Source organism: Monodelphis domestica, chromosome 1 (genome assembly GCF_027887165.1).
Source record: "Monodelphis domestica isolate mMonDom1 chromosome 1, mMonDom1.pri, whole genome shotgun sequence".
Classification (NCBI taxonomy): Eukaryota; Metazoa; Chordata; class Mammalia; order Didelphimorphia; family Didelphidae; genus Monodelphis; species Monodelphis domestica.
In genome coordinates, this window is record NC_077227.1 from 320,639,876 (window position 1) to 320,659,485 (window position 19,610).

At 36.0% G+C, this 19,610-nt stretch overlaps 1 protein-coding gene across 1 annotated transcript in view; it reads right to left on the reverse strand.

Annotated features, from left to right (window-relative positions):
* Window positions 1-19,610, reverse strand: part of RCOR1 (REST corepressor 1) — a 151,085-nt gene that overhangs the window by 43,881 nt on the left and 87,594 nt on the right. Inside the window, exon 3 of the mRNA XM_001367100.4 lies at window positions 13,854-13,937. Coding sequence (XP_001367137.3) covers window positions 13,854-13,937 — 84 coding nt within the window. The remainder of the gene's footprint in view (window positions 1-13,853; window positions 13,938-19,610) is intronic.

Below are 19,610 nucleotides of genomic sequence, written 5' to 3' on the forward strand. Positions count from 1 at the left end.
GACAGCTTGCTGTCCAGGCAGGACTGGAATGTTTGCAAATAAGATGGATGTCTAAGATGACTCACGTTGTAAAATGCGTGAACTGTCTGGGCGCGTTTTGGATGGCGAGGTGCAATGCGCATTTGAAGAGTCACTCTAACCAATCGGTGGTCTGTCCAGCATTCAGCTCCTCTCATGGCTCTGGTGATCTGTACATCCTGGATGTCTTGCCGGCATACAGTGATGTAGTCATGAGATGCCACTGTTTTGATCGCAGGTGCATCCACGTTGTTTTATATTTGTTTGCCATTCTGAACACAGTGTTCGTGATGGTGAGTTTGAACTCTGAGCATTTGCTGAGTAGCAGTAGGCTGTTGTTGTTCATTGTGCCCACGCCATGTTTGCCGAGCACTCCTTTCCATCTTTCATGGTCCTGGCCAACGCAGGCGTTGAAGTCTCCCAGTAGTATCAGCTTGTCATTTGTGGACACTGAGTGCAGTACGGCACTCAGGTCAGAGTAGAACTGCTCGATGGTCTCCTCTGTGCTGGTCAGTGTTGGGGCATGTGCGCTGATGATTGTGGCATACCGGTCTTTGCTGAGAGGCAAACAGATCTTCATGAGCCTCTTGCTGATGCCCACAGGCAAGTCTGGCAGCTGTTTGAGCAAACTGGTCTTGATAGCCAGGCCAACACCGTGGATTTTGTCTTCACTTATGGCTCTACCTTTCCAGAAGGTGTATCCAGTGGTGGGTTCGCTGAGTGATCCCTCTTCTGGTAAGCGTGTTTCACTTAATGCTGCGATTAATTCCTTGTAAAAATAATTTATAACATTTTTAAAAATTGACTTGCAATTCTCTCCCTCCTTTCTTCCCCTTTCTCCTCACTCAGATGGTAAGTAATCTGACATAGATTTTATATGCAATCATATAAAACATTTTTTTCATATTAGTCCTTTTTTTTGCATTGGTTTGGATTCAAATTCCATCAGTTCTTTCTCTGGAGCCAAATATCACTGTTCATCATGTATCTTTAGGACTGTCTTAGACCATTAAGAACAGCTAAGGCATCCAGTTGTTTACCATACAATACTGTTGTTACTGTGCACAATGTTTTCCTGGTTCTTCTCACTTCACTCTGCATTGAATTCATATAAGTCTTTCCAGGTTTTTCTAAAATCATCCTTCTAATCATTTTGTTTAGCACAATAGTATTCCATCACAATCATAGCACAACTTATTTAACCATTCCTCAATTGATGGGTATCCTTTTGTTTTCCAAATCTTTGTCACCACAAAAAGAGCTGCTGCTACAAATATTTTTTTGTACATATAGGTCCTTTTCCTATTCAAAAAAGATCTGAGTCACAGACCTAGTAATGGTATTGCTGGGCCAAACAACATAAATGGTTTTATAGCCCAAATTCTAATTGGTAAAACCTCACCAAGTTAAATCATAAGCATTTATAAAGCATATATTATGTACTGGGTAGTATCCTAAGTATAAGGGATAAAAAGAAAGGTGAAAAAAAATAGCCCCTACTCTCAAGAAGGATACATTTTAATGGGAAAGACATGCAAACAAGTACATGTGAATACAATATATACAAGAAAAAGTTGGAGATAATCATCTGAAGGAGGGCATTTGAATTAAGAGATAATTACATTGGCCCACAGAATATGCAAACAAAAGTAAACCTAAGAAAACTAGAAATTGTCTAAAGGATATTAAACACTAAACTGATAGTTTTATATTTCATCCTGGAAGCTACCAAATAAAAGGCTCACATGGTCAGATTTAGGAAACAGTGGAGAATAGAGTGGAATGGAGGGAGATGAAACAGGAAATCAATCAAAATAGTGCAAATGTGTCATCAGAGTATTTTATATTAAGGACACATCATTAAACGGTCTGCAGATTTGTCCCTCATTATCGATCTCATACCACAGAGAATATTTAAGTCAGAAAGTGAATCTCAATTTAAAAAAAATTTACATGATAGGGCAATAAAAACTTTCTGCTATGCCTATCCGACTTTTACAGTCTCATATATTGAGACCTTATCAAAGCAACATTTCGTAGGAAAACAAGAGACTTGTTCTTTCTCTTTAGACTGTTAAACCCTCCCTCCTAGTTAATAGTACATTCTTGTCTGTCACCATGAGCCATGGAAGTAGATACAATGTTATGAGATTAACCATATTCTGTTTTTAAATGTAATTTTGAAATTACATTCAATTGCAAAAATTGCAAAAAGCCTAATGCACATAAAACTACTTTGGTAATTCAGAGTAGAAACACCCAAGAAGAATTACCTAACATTTAACTCTAAATTTAGGAGACACAAATCTACTGAAACCATGTTTCTGACTTTAAAAAATAGAGTATCTTATAAGAAGGTCAGACCAGTAACTTTTTCAAAGAAAAAAAGAAACTAAAAATATAGAAAAACTATAAAATGTCACATAGGTAGCAAGATAATACAGTTATGTGGCAATAAATATGATAATCTAGGTGAAATGGACAAATATTTACAAAAATATAAAATGTCCAGATTAACAAAAGAGTAAATAGAATACTTAAATAATCCCATCTCAGAAAAAGAAATTGGAAGTCCAAGGAAAAATTCCCAGGCCAGATCTATTCACAAGTGAATTCTATTAAACATTTAAAGAACAACTAATTCTAATACTATACAAACTATTTGACAAAAAAAGCAAAGAACAAGTCTTACCAAATTCATTTCATGACACAAATATGGTACTGATTCCCAAACCAGTTATACCAAAAACAGAGAAAGAAAACTACAGATCATCTCCTTAATGAACATAGATGCAAAAATCTTAAATAAAATACTAGCAAAGAAACTACAGCAAGTCATCACAAGGATTATTCACTATGACCAAGTGGGATTTATACCAGGAATGCAAGGCTGGTTTTACATTAGGAAAACCAACCATATAATTAGCCATATTAATAACCAAACTAACAGAAATCATATGATTATTTCAATAGATGCAGGAAAAGCCTTTGACAAAAAGACAGAATCAATGAATGGTTAGGGCAATTCAAGAATTTCAGCAACCTTATCAATAAGCATTTATTGACTATCCATTATATAACTTGTGAATTTAGGATACAAAGGAAACAAATATTTATCTAGGGAAGAACTTTATAAAGATGATCGGTGGAAAACTAAAACATCCATTTGACTTGAGCACAGTAACTTGAGTCAGGAATCCTGCTTGACGATTTGGGACACGTCACTTTACCTCTAAGTAGATCTCCGTTTCCTTATCTATTCAATGAAAGAACAGTGCTATGATTTGTGATCTCGTTTTTCTCTGACTTTGCATTGGCTGTACTCCTTGCATGAAAAGTACTGAACTCCTTCCTCATTTTTATCTCCAGGAATCCCTGATTTTCTTTAGGTCTTATCTTAAGCACCACTTCCTACATGAACTAGCTCCAGTTTTCTCTTCAAGGTCACCTTGTCTATTTTGTTTTATACTGTATCTAAACACATGCAATGCTCTCTACCTGCCATCTTTGAGAGCACATTATTTTCTTTTTTGTCTTTATGTTCTCAAAGAGTTCCTGACACATAGTAGGGGTTTAATAAAAGTTCATAGATTGACTGTCCAAGACAATAAGTTGCTGAGTTAAATTAAAACCCAAATACTCTGGACACTTAACTCTTTCCCTTATACAAAAATACTTTAAAGTTTTAGCACAAGTTTTCATTGGTAGCAAAACCAGATGAATGACAGATTGGCTTGGATGGGATGAAGAGAATATTGAGGAAACAATATGATGTGCCATTTTGAACACAGAGAAACCATAGCAGCTGGATTCTAAGATGATCTTGTTTGCAAAATTAATGTTTGTATCTGATGAACAAGTCAGCACTAAAAAGCTTATGATTTTATATCAATAGGTCTCAAATTGAAATGGAAGAAAAGAAATCCAACTGAAAAAAATACTATCATCACCTTAACTCACCTTCTTCCCTATTTGCTGCAGGCATTCAAAAACACCTTGTGATCCTGCATATTCTATGTGGTGTAACTGGATGACACAATAGGGTGAGCTAAGGACAGTGCTATCCCTTTAATGGAGCCTATTAATGTATGGGCCATTTGCAGTAGCTTTAGACACTGCAAAGGAAAGCTGGCAGATTTCTTCTCAAACTAAAATATTGAGTATGGTCATTTAAAAAAAAATCTAAGACTGCAATAGCAAATGGCTGACATTTTTATGATTAAAGGAATGGATTATTGCAGCATCTCAATTGAAAGTGTAATTAGCACATGCTGTTTTAGTAAAGCAATAGTGTCACCTGGTGGCTATAAAGCATTAATGCAAGTATCTCACCAATGAGAAAACAGGAGGTAAGAAGAATTAGTAATAAAAATAACTGAGGTTTATGCATATAATGTTTGCAAAATATTTTACAGACACTATTTCACTTGGTCCTTATAACAAGCCTATTAAAAGCACTACAGTCATTATTATCCTTCTTATAATGATATTGTAATCAGAAAAACTATTATTCAAGCAACTGCAACCAATCATCCAAAGTCAACATTAAAAAAAAAAGAAAGAAAGAAAGGTCAAAATTTAGATGAAGGAATTCAAAAGGCTTTGGGGGGCGAGGGGGTTAGCTCATAAAAATGAGGCTTCACCTTTTACGTTTTCCAAAAGCCCCAAGGTCAAAAGATAGAAATGCTCAAATTTTAAGTATCAGCAGTTTGAGCCATGTGCACTCTTTCATTTCAAGCCATTTGAAAGTCACATCTTCTCTCTAGTAAGTTTCTTTCCCTGTGTAATGTGGGAAAAGAGGAAGCATGAACATTTTAATAGTTAACAGAATACTTAATGATCTCATATTCTGTCCATATTCCTTCTGTAGGGCCCACTTTACATTAATACATTGGGTTTGGATGACCCTGCATATGTCACAGTGAAAGAGATCTAAATTTGGAAGTGATAAAAATGTAGGGACCTGAGGGAGATCAAGGAAAAAGAGATATATTCTCTGCTTCAGATTATGAATCAAAGAGACTTGTGATATTTCAGGTCTTTTCCAAGGTTAAATCTATAATCCTATGATCTTTCTATAGGTAAAAAGAATAGCATTCAGAACAAAAACTTATTTGCTTTCCTTATCTATCAGCTTTCACTTGTGCTTATTAAAACATAAGTTTCCAAGGCAGAATTTCAATTCTATCCTAATACATTTTACTTTAGCTCAGGTTCATGGAGCAATTTTTGAAGTTATTTGAATACAGATGTTGGTATGAGAAGTCAATGGGCATCTGATCAAATTATGGCTATGTAATGATTACTCTAATGGCAGGAATGGAATCATGTAGGCTATTCTAATTTAAATAATTGTTTCCTTCTTGTTGTGAGAATACAATAAAAATGCATGAATTTATTTCAGTTTGTACTGTATTCCACAGGCAGAGGATTCATTTAAGGTTTTTTAACAAGAAAGACACACAGAAATGAGCAGAACTTTGCATTAGAAGAACAATTTTGTCTGAAGTGTGCTAGATAAGAGGCACAAGAGATTGTTTATTATTCACTTATGTATTATTATTTGCTTATTTATTATTCACTTAGGTGGGGAGTCCTTTGTTCTAGGGTGGTAGCACAGTAAAGTAAATTAATACAATCTGGGGGAAAGGTTTGGAGGACTGAGGAGAAAGATAATAATGGTTTCTCTCGGAGCCTAGACACCTGGCAAAGATGATAGGATCATCAAGAATAACAGTGAAGCTGGGAGAAAGGGTAAGATGCTGAGTTCATTTTTTGATAGTGTTAAGTTTGTGGTGTTGATATGAAATCTAGATAAAGAAATCCAGTAGGCAAAATGGAAATGCATTTGAGCAGCTTGGAAAGGATCATTTATGAAGCGTTTATAATCTTCTCTGGAGAGAAGTAAAGCCAGAAAAAAAGGAAAAGGAGAATAAAGTAATGACAAAATGAATAAGTATTTATTAAGTGTTGAGAATATATAAACTATGTTACTATATTTAGCATTATGCTAGGTGTTAAGGATACAACTACAAACTATTTTTTAATAAACCCTTCCCTTCCATCTTAGAATCAATATTGTGTATTGGTTCTAAGGCAGAAGAGTGGTAAGGGCTAGGCAATGGAACTCAAATGACTTGCCCAGCTAGGAAGTATCTAAGGCCAAATTTGAACCAGGACCTCCCATCTCTCCACCTGGCTTTCAATCCACTGAGCCACCCAGCTGCCCCCACAAACAATTTTTAAAAGACTAACTTGCATTGACCTTATATTTTTTTGAGAGTAAAGAACAGGTTCATTAGGAATGAAGGTCTAGGACAGGAATTTATGATCAGTCTTGGCAAAAACTATGCTAACTTTTTCATTTATCATAAACACTAAAAACTAAACATGACTAGGTTCTGCATATAGCTGGTGCAAGAAGAACTGGACCAACTGATGCAACCATTCTGGAGAGCAATCCTCAAAGAGCCATCAAACTGTGCATACCCTTTGACCCAGCTATACTACTACCAGGTTTGTATCCCAAAGAGGTCAAAGATACAGGGAAAGGGCCAATTGTACCAAAATATTTATACCAACTCTTTTTGTGGTATATGGTTGTATTGGAATACTAATTGCAATATAAAAAATGACAAACAAGATCACAACAAAACCTGGAAAGATTTATATGAAGTGATCAACTATGAATGACAACTATTATTAGCAATGTAAGGATCCAGGAAAACTCCAAGGGACTCCTGTCAGCTATCCACTGCTATAGAAGGAACTGCATGCTACTTGACATTATTTCCTCCATGAATGTTTTCACTGGTGTAATTAACAATTAGTATTTTTTCATAACATGATAAACACAGAAACATGTACTGTATAATGACACATGTACAACCAATAACATATTACCTGTTCTCTTGGGGAAGGGGCACACGGGAGAGAGAATTGAAAAATGTCAGAAAACTATTAAGGAAAACTGTACCAACATGTAATCTGAAAAAAAAACAAACCTTTAAATAAATAAAGAAAGCTGGAGCACATGATCTCTTGCCTCTTCCATAGGATTCTAAGCTACCTCAAGGACCACAACTGACCATCAGATTAGCCAGAATTAGACACAGATATCTTTTAGCTGGGAATACTACTTCCTCCTACTCATACAATAAAGCAGAGTTCCAGGCATTTCCTAGGACATAGCAACATGCCAATTAAGGGGAGTTCTGAAATCTCTTACAGTCCACTTTGAATTTTCTAATCATCTGCTTTCATCACTGCAATGCAATTCTTCTGCCTAACCTCATTCACCACTGGGAATACTTTCATTCCCTCATACTTGCATCCCCATCCCTGTGAAGCTAAATTCCCAAATGATTAAAAAAAGGACAAATTCTCCTCTAAATCTAGCTATCCACTGCCTAATTCCCATACACTTTAATTTTCCCCCACATAATATCTCAATACTGCGCTATCTTGGAAAGCCTTCTCCATAACTAACTAATTTCATCACTTGCTCCTTCCATCTTCTGGCATTCACTGAAACACGATGCCTGTTTAATAATATTTTTATCACTGGCCGCCCTTTCCATTACAGGTTACTCATTGCCAGCTTCCTCACTCAATGGTCAAGGTGGAGAGTTGAAATATCCCTTGCTCTCTCTTACCAATTACAGTCTCAACAATATTTCTTCCTTTTAGTTTCATGCAATCTAGTTTCTGGTGGACTACTTTTTTGTACTTCATTACGTTCCCCACTGCAAAACCTCCTTAACAATGTGTCATGTGCCTTATTCATTCTTCCCTCCCCTACCTTCCAATTCTGGAACCATGAATCAGAATAAAATCAACACAACCATTGTTCCTGACTGGACTAAATGGACTCTACTCAGTACTTCTTTTTCTCTGGCCATCAGTCAGTCACTTTCTCTATATTAGTACCCCTCCTCATCTGAATGTAAGCTCATTGAGAATAGAACCTATCATTACTTTTATATTTATATCCTCTGTGAAAAGCACAGGGAGTGCCTCCAACAAACATAGTTAACAGTTAAAAGACGGTGCAGTATACAGAATGTTAGTCTTAAAGTCATAAAGAGCTGAGTTTGAACCCTGCCTCAGATATTTATTAGTTTTCTGTGTGACTCTAGACAAATCACTTAACCACTCTGTGCCTCGGTTTCCTCATACATAAAAAGGAGGCCTACTTTTTAGGGTTTTTATAGATATCAAATATAGCAACACATCCTAAAGTGCTGTATAAATGCTAGTTGTTATTAATAAATAATTGTTGACAGTTCTGAGTACATATTAATTTATTCCATTTGCAAAATATGATCATGGCAGCATTTATGTCTGAACAGACTTTTTCCAGAATGAAACATCTGAAATCTCCAACCAGATCTAGACTAACTGATGTACACTTGCATCACTTGTCATGGCTAGCAGTGACAAATATGGAACCGGACATTGACCATTTCATTAGCTAAAAGCAGGCCCATAGTTCCCATTGAAATACTGGTCATTTTGTTGATTTAAATTTACTTGTTCTTTATTTTAAATATTGTATTCGTTCCCATTTTGTGTTTTTTTTTTTACTTTAAAATAAGATATGTGCAGTGTGCATAGGGATTTGTTTGTCATTTTTGTTTTTTTTATAGTCTGGCTCTCCAACGGTCTGAGAGACAGTGAACTGGCCCCCTGTGTAAAAAGTTTGGGGACCCCTATTCTAAATGATCACCCTAGTGCAAATATCAATAATATGGAAGTAGGTCTTGATCAATGACACATGTAATACCCAGTGTAATTGCTCAGTGGCTATGGAAGGGGGCCATTCTGGGCAAAGGGAAAGCCATGAGAACAAATGGTATATATGGAGGACAGCAAGAGAGCCAGACTGTATATAATAAATTGGATGAAAGGAAGAACTTAAAAAGATTGCCTAAAGCTAGACTATTAAGGGCTTAAAAAACCAGGAGTTTGCTATTCTCACTTCATTCCCATCTTTTTCACCATTTCTCTTTATATTCCAGACTTTTTGTTTCTCTAAGTGTTATGATTTTACTAGGTATCTCCTGCTTTGTTAATTTGATTAAATTTAAATACATTCTCTTTTTCAAGAGGTAAATGGAATATTCATCTACATTCTTTTGGACTCACAATCACAATGTTGATTGGAGTTCCAAAGTCTTTCAAAGTTCTTTTTCCTCTATAATATTATCATTGTATAAAACTGTTCTAGTTCTGTTCACTTCATTCTGTATCAGTTCATAAAGGTGCTCCTCTGAAATTGTCCATTTCCTTCTTTCTTTCTTTTCTTCAGACTCTTACCTTCCATCTTAGAATCAATACTATATATTGAATCCAAGGCAGAAGAGCTGTAAAAGGCTAGGCAATGGGGGGGATGAGTGATCTAGGCCTGGCTCTCAATCCACTGAACCAACTAGTAACCCTCTCATATATTTCCTTCTTTCTTGTGGTATAATAATACTGCATTACATTCATATATCATGATTTGTTTAACTATTCATTTCCCAATAGAGTGTACCTTCCTTCCCACCCTAGTTTCCAGTTTTGGGCTAGCATGCATGCATATACACAGACACAGACATACACAGAGTTATAAATATATTTCTGTACATGTATGCCCTTTTTCTCTTTTATTCTTTTTGTGGATACAAGTCTAGTAGTGGTATTAGTGAGTCAAAGCAACTTTCTGGGCATAATTCCAAATTGCTTTCCATCATTTCACAACTCTACCACTTCACCAACAGTGTACTATTTTCCCAGTCTCCTTTTCTTCTTTTGCCACATTTGCTAGTCTGGCAGCATGAAACAGAACCACAAAGTAACTTTAATTTGTATTTATTTCATAATTGTGGGTAGGTTTCTTTTTTTTGGGGGGGGGGGTTGTACATTTTTTAAAATTCAAAGATATCTTATTTTCCCAATTACATGTAATAACAATTTTCAGCATGTTTTCTGATATTATAAGATCTAAATTGTCTCCCTCTCTCCCTTCCTTCCCCATTATTAGAGATGATAAGCAATTTGACCTGGGTTATACATGTATTTATTAAATAATTATTTAGAACATTTTTTCCATATGATTTCTTTCTTTGAAAACTGCCTGTTCACATCCTTTGACCATTTATATATATGAGGAATAGCTGCTGAATCTAAGTTTGAATCTGTTCTCAAATATCTTGGATCTATAATCTTTATCAGGTTTATCTTTGTTACAAAAGCTATTTCCCACTTACTTCTTTTCTAATTTTAACTACATTAGATTTGTTTGTGCAAAAACTTATTAAATTTTAGATAGTCAAAACGGTCCATATTTTCTCTCATCCTTTCCATCACTTGTTTAGTCATAGTTTGAAAAGGTAATTTCTTTCTTGCTGCTCCAATTTGTTTGTGATGGGACTTTTTATATCTAAGTCATATATCCAAGAAGGGTAGATGAGCTATGATCTGTACTCCTAGAAAAAACATCCACATCCCAGAGACCACAGATCCACCAAAATATTAAAATGTGTCATTAAGAAAGTAAGAGTTCCTGACTGATGAAGATGCTAAACATGGCCAGTCACTTTATTTTCAATATGAATATGCCACTAGAATGATCACAAATGTGACTGTAATATAGTGAAGATAAACACAATTGATTTTGATTTCCCCCTCTCAAAAGTCATTTGTATCTAAAGCAGTATTTTCAGAAATCTTTAATATAATGCTTTTACTCTAATGTGCATTAAAGCAGAAAGATACATTTTTATCTGGGAATTCTATGAAGGATCATTTGCAGAATACTGGTTCTAAAAATCTATTAATTCACATGTGGAGTTATTACTAATGAGAATTACAAAAGTCCCACCAAATTTGCTAACATCGAAGATTCACTTATAAAACCAAAGAATATTGGTACTAGAAGGGTGGATCATATAGTTCAAAATCCCATCATTTGACAGATGAGAGTGGAACCCAGGAAGTATAAAGCAAGTCAGTGAAAATCCAGAAGTAGAACTCAGATCAAATGACTCCTGTTCAGCAAAGCATACCTCATTTCTTCAAATTTGGCTTGAGAAGGAACTGGTTTTGGATAACATTGGTATATTTTATTGACATATCCTTTTATGGGTTATAATATTAATTTTAGATCAAATGATTAGTGGGACCAATAAATAAGTTAATTCCAAAGTTGTTGGTGGGCTTCATTTGTATATCTTCCAATAGTCCAATACTATATTCAGATGTTTACCTTTTATTCTGTGTGATTCTTACTTGAACTTCCTGGGTAAAATTTTCTAAATATCACTGTCTTGAGGATGCCAGTCAAGAAAACCTGAGAGAATGATTCCTTTACTCCTTTCTCACAAGATCTTTTTCTAGTCAGACAACTCCTTCATAATGTCCTTTCTATTACTTTTCAAATGTATAATGAAATCTTAAACTTGATCTTTTCTGTCATCCTCTGGATTACCTGTAATTTTAATTGTTTTAAAATGATTTTCAAGTAAAAGGGACTGTCTTCCTGTCCTAAAATTTGGTCAGACCATATCACAATTTAGGAAAGATACTGACCAACTGGAACATATCCATAGGAAGGCCTGAAGATGAAAAATTGTAGAATTATTTCATATAATTAATAGTTTACAAGATTTGGGGATGGTTGTCATAAAAATTTTAGAGATTATCAAGAGACTGATTATATTGCAAGGGGAAATCTAGGTGTATGAGTAGAAAATGAGAAAAAGTTCAGGTCACTATTAGAAAATTCTTCTCCACTACTATAACTTTTCAAAATTTGATTGAGCTATCTTGAGAAATAATGAGACATCCATAACAAAAGTATTCAAGGGAAGGTAAAAATCACTACCTAGGTATAATGCAGTAAATCCTCTAGGAGTTAAGTAACAAACTAGACTAGATGACTTATAAATTCTATTTGGCTACTATGTTTTTTGATCAAAATTGTGATTTTTATTGATTTAAGGAATTTCTGTTAGAGATCTTCTTCTATCAAAATAGCAAACATTTTCTTAAGAGGCATAAAATATATAGCAAAGGGGCTCTTGCTGTCCTCTGAATCAGGAAGCCCTTTTCCCTTTATGACAGCCTAATTAGGTTCCCTTTTAGCTCACTGGGGGCAGCTAGGTAGCTCAATGGATTGAGAGTCAGGCCCTGGGTTCAAATTTGACCTTCGATACCTCCTAGCTATATGAACCTGGGAAAGTCGTTTAATGCCAAGAGTCATTCTTCTGCCTTGAAACCAATACTTAGTATTTTAAGAACAGCAAGCTTTTTTTGTTGAGGTTTTTTAAAAGTGGAAAGTCAATGAGTATGTGTCAGAAGGAGGGTTTGAATCCATGTCTTTCAGGGTCTGAGAAGGCTCTCTTTAATTCACCACCCTGCTTCTTAAATTTGTAAAATAATGTGGTGAGAGTAAAGCACAAGGCACTCTAAAAGGTTAAAACTAATAATAATTTTTGCTATGTTATTATATACTAGGCTAAGCATAAGATGACTAACCTAAACTGGATTTGCTAGATTCCATCTTCTCAAGCTATCTACTCTTGATGATTTGCAATGGTCTATGCGTACCATGGTTGAGAGAATTGTATTTTTGCAAAAACTCTTCAAAAAACAATGACTGGTAGTTTTTTTTTTTAGTTGGGAAAAAACAAAGATTTTGAAAGTGGCTTATGAAATTCATCTTTAATGTTAGTTTAAGGTATGTATGTGTGCATGTTTAGAGTTGGGTAAAAGAAAAAAAAAGCAGCACTGTAGAAAGAGACCAGGAAAGCTCAAAAGTCAAAGCAGTAAAAATTACTAACAGCTAGAATACCAAAAGAGAAAAGCAAAAACAAAGTAGCTTATAGCACAAATACAATTTTAAAACCATACATAAATCAAATAACTACAATTCTTTAGTTCATTCAATGTAATTAGTCTTGCCTACCTGGTTTGTGCATTTTTAACATTAGAAAACCCATCTCCTACACAATGATGGCAAACCTTTTAGAGATGGAGTGCCACCCCCACCCCAAACAGAGTGCCATACTTCCCTTACTGTACACAGGGGAGGGAGAAAGTGCTCCCATTGGGCTGCTGGGTGGAGGAGTGGGTGAAGTGAGGAATGTCCTCAGTGAGTATAGAGAGGGGGAAGGGAGTGGCCCAAGTGCTCTGCTTCCTTCCAGCTCTGCAGCCTGTGAGCTGTCCACCTCACCCCCTGCGTGCTTCTATTGGGCTACTGGGTAGAGGGGTGGGGGATGTGGGGGGAAAAAATGTCATCAGGCACAATGGAGAGGGGGACGGGAGCAGCTTTACTGGAGTCCCTCTGCCTTTCTAGTAATGAACTGGGGGGAGGAGGGTGTAGCCGAGAGCCCACAGAAAGTGCTCTGTGTGCCATCTTTGGAACCCATGTGACAGATTCACCATCACCATTCTATAACATGCATTAGTTAGTCCATTGTATTCCAAGGTTTTTCAAATATTAGCATCGTAAATATCCTTAAAGTCTCAGCTGGATTAGTTACTGTATTGCAATGTTCCTTCCTTTCCTGGAGCCTTTCATCCTGCCTCAGCAATGTTATTTTTGTGTCAGCTGCTACAGCACTTTAAAAAAAAGGATGATGTTGAAAGCTTGTGGTGCAAGTTTTTCAAAGGCCTGTGCCTAGAAGATAACTAAAGATCATCTGTATGATGGCTGGTTTTGGTGATGTATTCATTATATATGCATACATATTATTAAAGAAAAATGCAACAAAAACAAGCATTGTTGGTTGAAAAAGGACTATTGGTTCACAATTAAACAAAAGAAGTAAAAAATTGAGTTGCTGACTTACATTTTGCCTCTGATAGATTCTGATTAGGTGACCATACCAGCATGCCAAGATTTTCTCTTTCCTGAGAGCGCCTTGAAATTTTAGCTTGGGGGGGAAAAAACCAGAAACAATAAGTTATATATTTTATTAACAGATTTAAAAAGTAAACCAAACATTTTTAAAACCATTGTGCATTCTGACAAGACTACTCATCCTAAGCTAAACTGATCCTGACATTACATGATAGAGAAAATATATCTATCATCATGTAAACCAAACACTTTTTTAAAAAACTGAAATGTTTCTACTTCTGTATTTAAAAAAAACAACAATTTTTTTCTTTTTTTAGTTTACTTGCAGTATTTTTATTTTTCCTTACAAAATGATATGTTGGGCATCCTTAAGAAAGCCACAAAAGGTAAGGAAACCACTATTTCAAGTCAGAGAAGCTTTAACACTTTTACTATTATAGGAATCTCTGAAATAAAGATGCCAGAACCAAGCTTAATATAGGCCCATTATCTAACTAAAAAAACAAAAACTTTAAAAGAAAGTCACCAGAACTGTTTGAATGGATAATCATGATGTGTTCTCAAATTATTGTATCATTAGCAAAGAAATGTAAATCCAGAGTAAGATGAATGATTATAATCAGCTGAGTTTGCATGTACAAGTTGACAAGTTGCTGACAAGGACAGTATCTGAAGTCCTGAGTACCTTGCAGCACTTTTATGACTTTTCTATTATTTAAATATACATAAAAAAACAAATGCTGGGAGAAAAACATGTGATAACCAGGCTTTTATTAATCTCATTTTTTGCAGACAAAGGTGAGGTTTATTTTAATAAGCAATATAACAGTAGCTTTTTAGACACACTAATCTGCATTAACTCTATTTTTCATCAGAGAATGTCAAAGCAGAAACTTAGAATTCATCTAGTTCAACCCCCTTCATCATATGCTAAAGTTTTAGAACAAGAATTTTGAAGTGCTGAGATAAAAAGTGAACTTCAAATGAAAATGAACAAAACATTGAAGAAAAAAACAATTACTGTAAACTTATAAAACTTATAGGGAGTGGGAAGTAGAACATAAGGCAAAAGAAGCAAGGAATTTTAAGTAACCAATGATGCACTGGGCGCCACAGTCTAATGAAGACAATCTCATATTTAAATTCATTTTAAAATTCTATGACTCCTCAAATACTAAGTAAACTATAGCCAAAAAGAAAAAAAATCAATCACCTTTTCTGAAGTAGATCTATTCCTGAAAATCTGTATAACATAGTTTTGATAATAAATTGAGATACAGACTAGGGTAATGGAACACTAGATTTAGAATTACTATCCAATCAGTTGGGCAATAATACAACACGTGTTCCTAAAAATTATTGTGCTAGGCAAAACTGACTAATCCAAAACCACAGGGCTTATGGGGAAAATGAAGTGAGGGGCACAACACTCAAACTCAGTGGGGGTGGGGGCAGTATGTAGCTGTAGGATCTAGGTCACCAACATTAGTCTATCAGTTTTTGCCCTGTCAAAAGCATAAAAGAAATTGGCCTGAGAGGCATAGGTGGGATCGGCTAGGACCTGGAAGTGAGGAACCTTAGGAAGAATATTCATCTTCTGTGAAGTGCACCAGGAAGGACCATTCTATCCCAACCACCCCTCCAACTCCCTATACATATACCTAGATTTTTTTCCACTATAGCACTATATTGCAACTATATCTATCTGGGTCTTTCCCTTGGCAAGTGGCTGGGGTCAAAGGGACTGGTGTGTTCTGTGGTGAGGGCTGTGTTGGAAGTCTCCCTATCTTCCTTTCATTTTTGTGCCAGCCTCTCAAGGACCCCAATACTTACCCCAGAAGCTCTGATTTCATCCTAGGTAGTAGAGGATATGGCTTGCTGCAGTACTAAGAGTAAGAAGATATCTCTTTCCACAGGTCCCACCTTCCCTAATGCAGGCCCAGCCAAAAGGCAAAATTTACATTATTTTCAAACAGTTCCCTAATATCATCATCAATGCCTTTGAAACAAATTTAAATTTAGCAAAACTGTCTATACATATTAAACTGCTGTGGTGATTTTGGGCAATCCCTTTATCTCAATGAACCTGAGATTCCTCAATGGTGAAATACCAAGGAGTTGGACTGAACTATCCCTAAGGTTCCTTCCAACTCTAATATTTTGATTCTTTGAAATTTATTTCTTCCTTCATAATTACAATTTCAATGGTGCTTTGTCATCATTTCATGGTTATCTTCAATTAGCAAAAAATCCTGATATATTAGAGTTTTCTCTTCTGTCCTTTAAATGTGTTAATGATCTTAAAAAAAAAAAAGCATTTCAATGGTCTAAGGAAGCTCTTTATTTAATAAAAAGAAGTATTTGTCTTTATAAAGCAAAAAATCATTTGCTTTATTTGTTAGGTTTTCTTAATGCAAGATAAATACAAAGGAATTGTCATCAATGCCTAAAATACAACTTTTAAATATGGAAATTAAATATAATAAAACTGAAGAATTTAACACTTTTAAGGATCAGATTCAAAACCTAGTTAGTAAAAAAATATGGATGACAGCATAAATTTATAATCTCATTTGATCTTCACAATAGCTCTGTGAAGCAAGTAGTTCATATATTATCCTATTTTATATACTTCAGATCTTCTGACTTCAAATCCAGTATACTTTACACCAAAACATAATGAGAATTGAGTGTTCAACCTGAAGATGTGAAAGTGAAAAGAAAGGTTTTTCCCTTTCTACCTCTGTTGATGTAAACACAGAAGACAGACTGAAAATATAACATATTAATGAGGTGTTAAACTGATGGGAGAGATGCAGCTATGGCCAGATCCCTCTGTTCCAGGTCAACACACTTTACTGAGTCAAGAAGAGAACAACACAATTGGCTTAAAAAAATAAATTAGTTCTGCAGACTTTAAATAGTTACGCCCTGAGGAGCCTAAAAAGGAGACCCAATAGGGAAAGAAGAGAGAACTCTCTCCCCACCCCCCATATGGCTATGTATAGTTTAAAAGGGGTGCTATTGGACGGAAAGGAAATACTTTATCAAGGAGTTAACACACTCACTAGAGAGACAGGCAGATACAAAAAGAAAGTCACCTAAGAGAATAAAGCAGCTCTAAGAAGCTTTGGAGAGAACTTGAGGAAACCAAGTTGGGGGAGAGGAGGGAGGAATCTCTACAAGGAGACAGGAGGCTTTCAGGGCCCTAAAGTACCAAGAGTTGTTAAGTTCTCTTTGCCACATACATATCTTTTGTGTCTCACAACCACTGTACTTCTGAGTTTGATTCCACTATTCCCAAGGACATTGTATGTATGTATGTATGTATGTATGTATGTATGTGTGTATGTGTGTGTGTGTAAGGACACTACACATATGGAGTAAGTTTTTATGACTACTATTCTTGCTATGCTGTTTGAGTAAAAGTCCCTGATTAGAGTTCAGTCTACTAGGTGACTGTTAATTGGAAGCACATAAGTAGGGGCTCATGTACAATTTTAATAGGAATACTAATCACATGACCCCTGTTGGCTAGGGTAACCACAGCTCACAAATATTAGCACAAACTGGCAGACCATCTCAGAGAGGGTGTTACAAGAGCAGTTCTCACATCAGAAAGACAGTGTTGTAGAAGAAGGGACACATCTGTTCTATGTTGCTCCAGAGGACATAATTAGGATAAAAGATTGTAGAAATTATAGAGAAGCAGATTTCAACTCAACCCAAAGAAAAGATTCCTAATAATTACAGGATTATAGGGGCTATAAAAGTGACCTTAAAGATCACAGTTAGCTCACTGCCCTTGTTTTGGAATAGTTGTTGATAAGTCAAGTATTCTTTTTGCTGCACTACAAACTACCATCACATAGATGTAAAAAAAAAAAAAGTGGTTAGGACACGGACTGGAACATAGTATACAATAAATGCTCACTACTGATTGACTCTCTGTCCTGAGGGGTTGAGGGTCCTGAAATACCACCAAGGTCTCTGAAGATTCATCAATATGAATCTCAAAGATCAAGGGGGTACCTAACCTTGGGAGGTATGGAAAGTAAAAATCCTAGAGGACCCAGGATAAGACAACAAGCAAGGCTGACAACTGACATAAAAATTCCAGAAAAGCATAGAAATAAATAATATGATAAGAAGCCCCAACTCAGGAGCTAAAGCTGGAAATCTAAATAAATCAAGGAAAAGACTGACTAGTAACAAAAACTGTAAATCTAGAAGCTTCCCTTAAAAAGAGAGGGTAACTAACAATTACAAGCAAAAACTCAAAGGGGGAGAGGGATGGATTTCCTACAAGGCAATAAGAAGCAATGAAACAAACAAAACATATATTTTTTTTAATTCTGGAGGAAAGAATAATAACTTAAAATAGAAAGTGGCAAACTTTATCAATTAACAGACTCCCTTAAAACTAGCCCAAAGAGAAATCAATGACTCCATGAAAAAGCAAAAGATATTAGAATAAAATCAGAAGACTGGGGAAAAAATACTGAAGAAAATGATCTGATTTTTTAAAAAAAGCAACCAACCTGGAAAATGGATCAAGAAGGAATAAACTCCCTGAAAATTATGAGTGGGGGAAAATCCTAGATACACTATTTCAGGAAATCACATATGGGAAATGTTCAGATCTGTCAAGAAAGAATCCATAGCAATCATTTACAGAAGGGAATTCCAAAAGGAAAAGGCCCAAGATTAACACAGCCCAAATCCAGGAGACATATATCAAAGAGAAATTACCATGAAAATCTAGAAAGAAACAATTCAAGTACCAAGGAATTACATTCATGATGGTACAAGACCTGATGGTTATTTCTATGAAAGAGGACATCTTGGAAAACTGAGTATAATCCTAATGGAGCGGGGGGGGGGGGGGGGGGGATGGAAAGGAAACAAGACTGACAGTTGGTGGGGGAAGGGGCAACTGGGAGTGGCAGTTGGGTCTTGTGACTAGCACTTCCTTCCTGCTGGGGTTGGAGGAGGTAGGAGCTTGTTCAGCCCAGTCTGGAGTGGCATGCTCTTCTTGGTTCAGCTGGAAAACACAGGCACCTGAAGGTCAGATCTGTTCTTGTTTGCTTTCTGTCTACTGCTAAGATTCTAAAAAGACAAAACTGGACTGAGTAGACGGGAGTAGGAGAACCCTCCGCCAGCCTCTGGCCTGGCCTCAACTCAGAAGCTGAGGAAAGAACTCCAATCCCAACTGATTATTAAACTTTATATTATTTGAATTCGCAGTCAGATAAGTGGACTATTTTTTCTGGTCATAGAGGGAGCTGAACTTCAGTTCAGTCATTCCAGGACAAACAGTCCCTATCGGACCCCTGCTGTTTACTCTCAGCAGGGGGCATCTCCCTCCCTTGCCTCACCGAGCAATATACCCTCTCTCCCCTTAACTCCCTCCATACCCCATACAAACCTCCCTTTATCCCCCATTTTCCCAATCCTCCATTTCCTTTCCCAATAAATATTACAGGGGAAAACCCCAACTTTAAAACATTTCTGATGAGAAACTTTGAAATACAAACATTAGTTTCCAAAGAAACCTAGAGAGGTAAATTTATTTCAGCAATTATTAGGAGGTATATTTCTCATAATGGAGGTACCTGAGAAGAGTATACAAAGCATGGAGAAAATGAGAGAAGTAGACATCATATGAACAACCCAATACAAGATTCAAGGAAGAGCCAGGTCTGGAAATCAGGCTTCTTGACTCCTAATATGCAATAAAATTTGT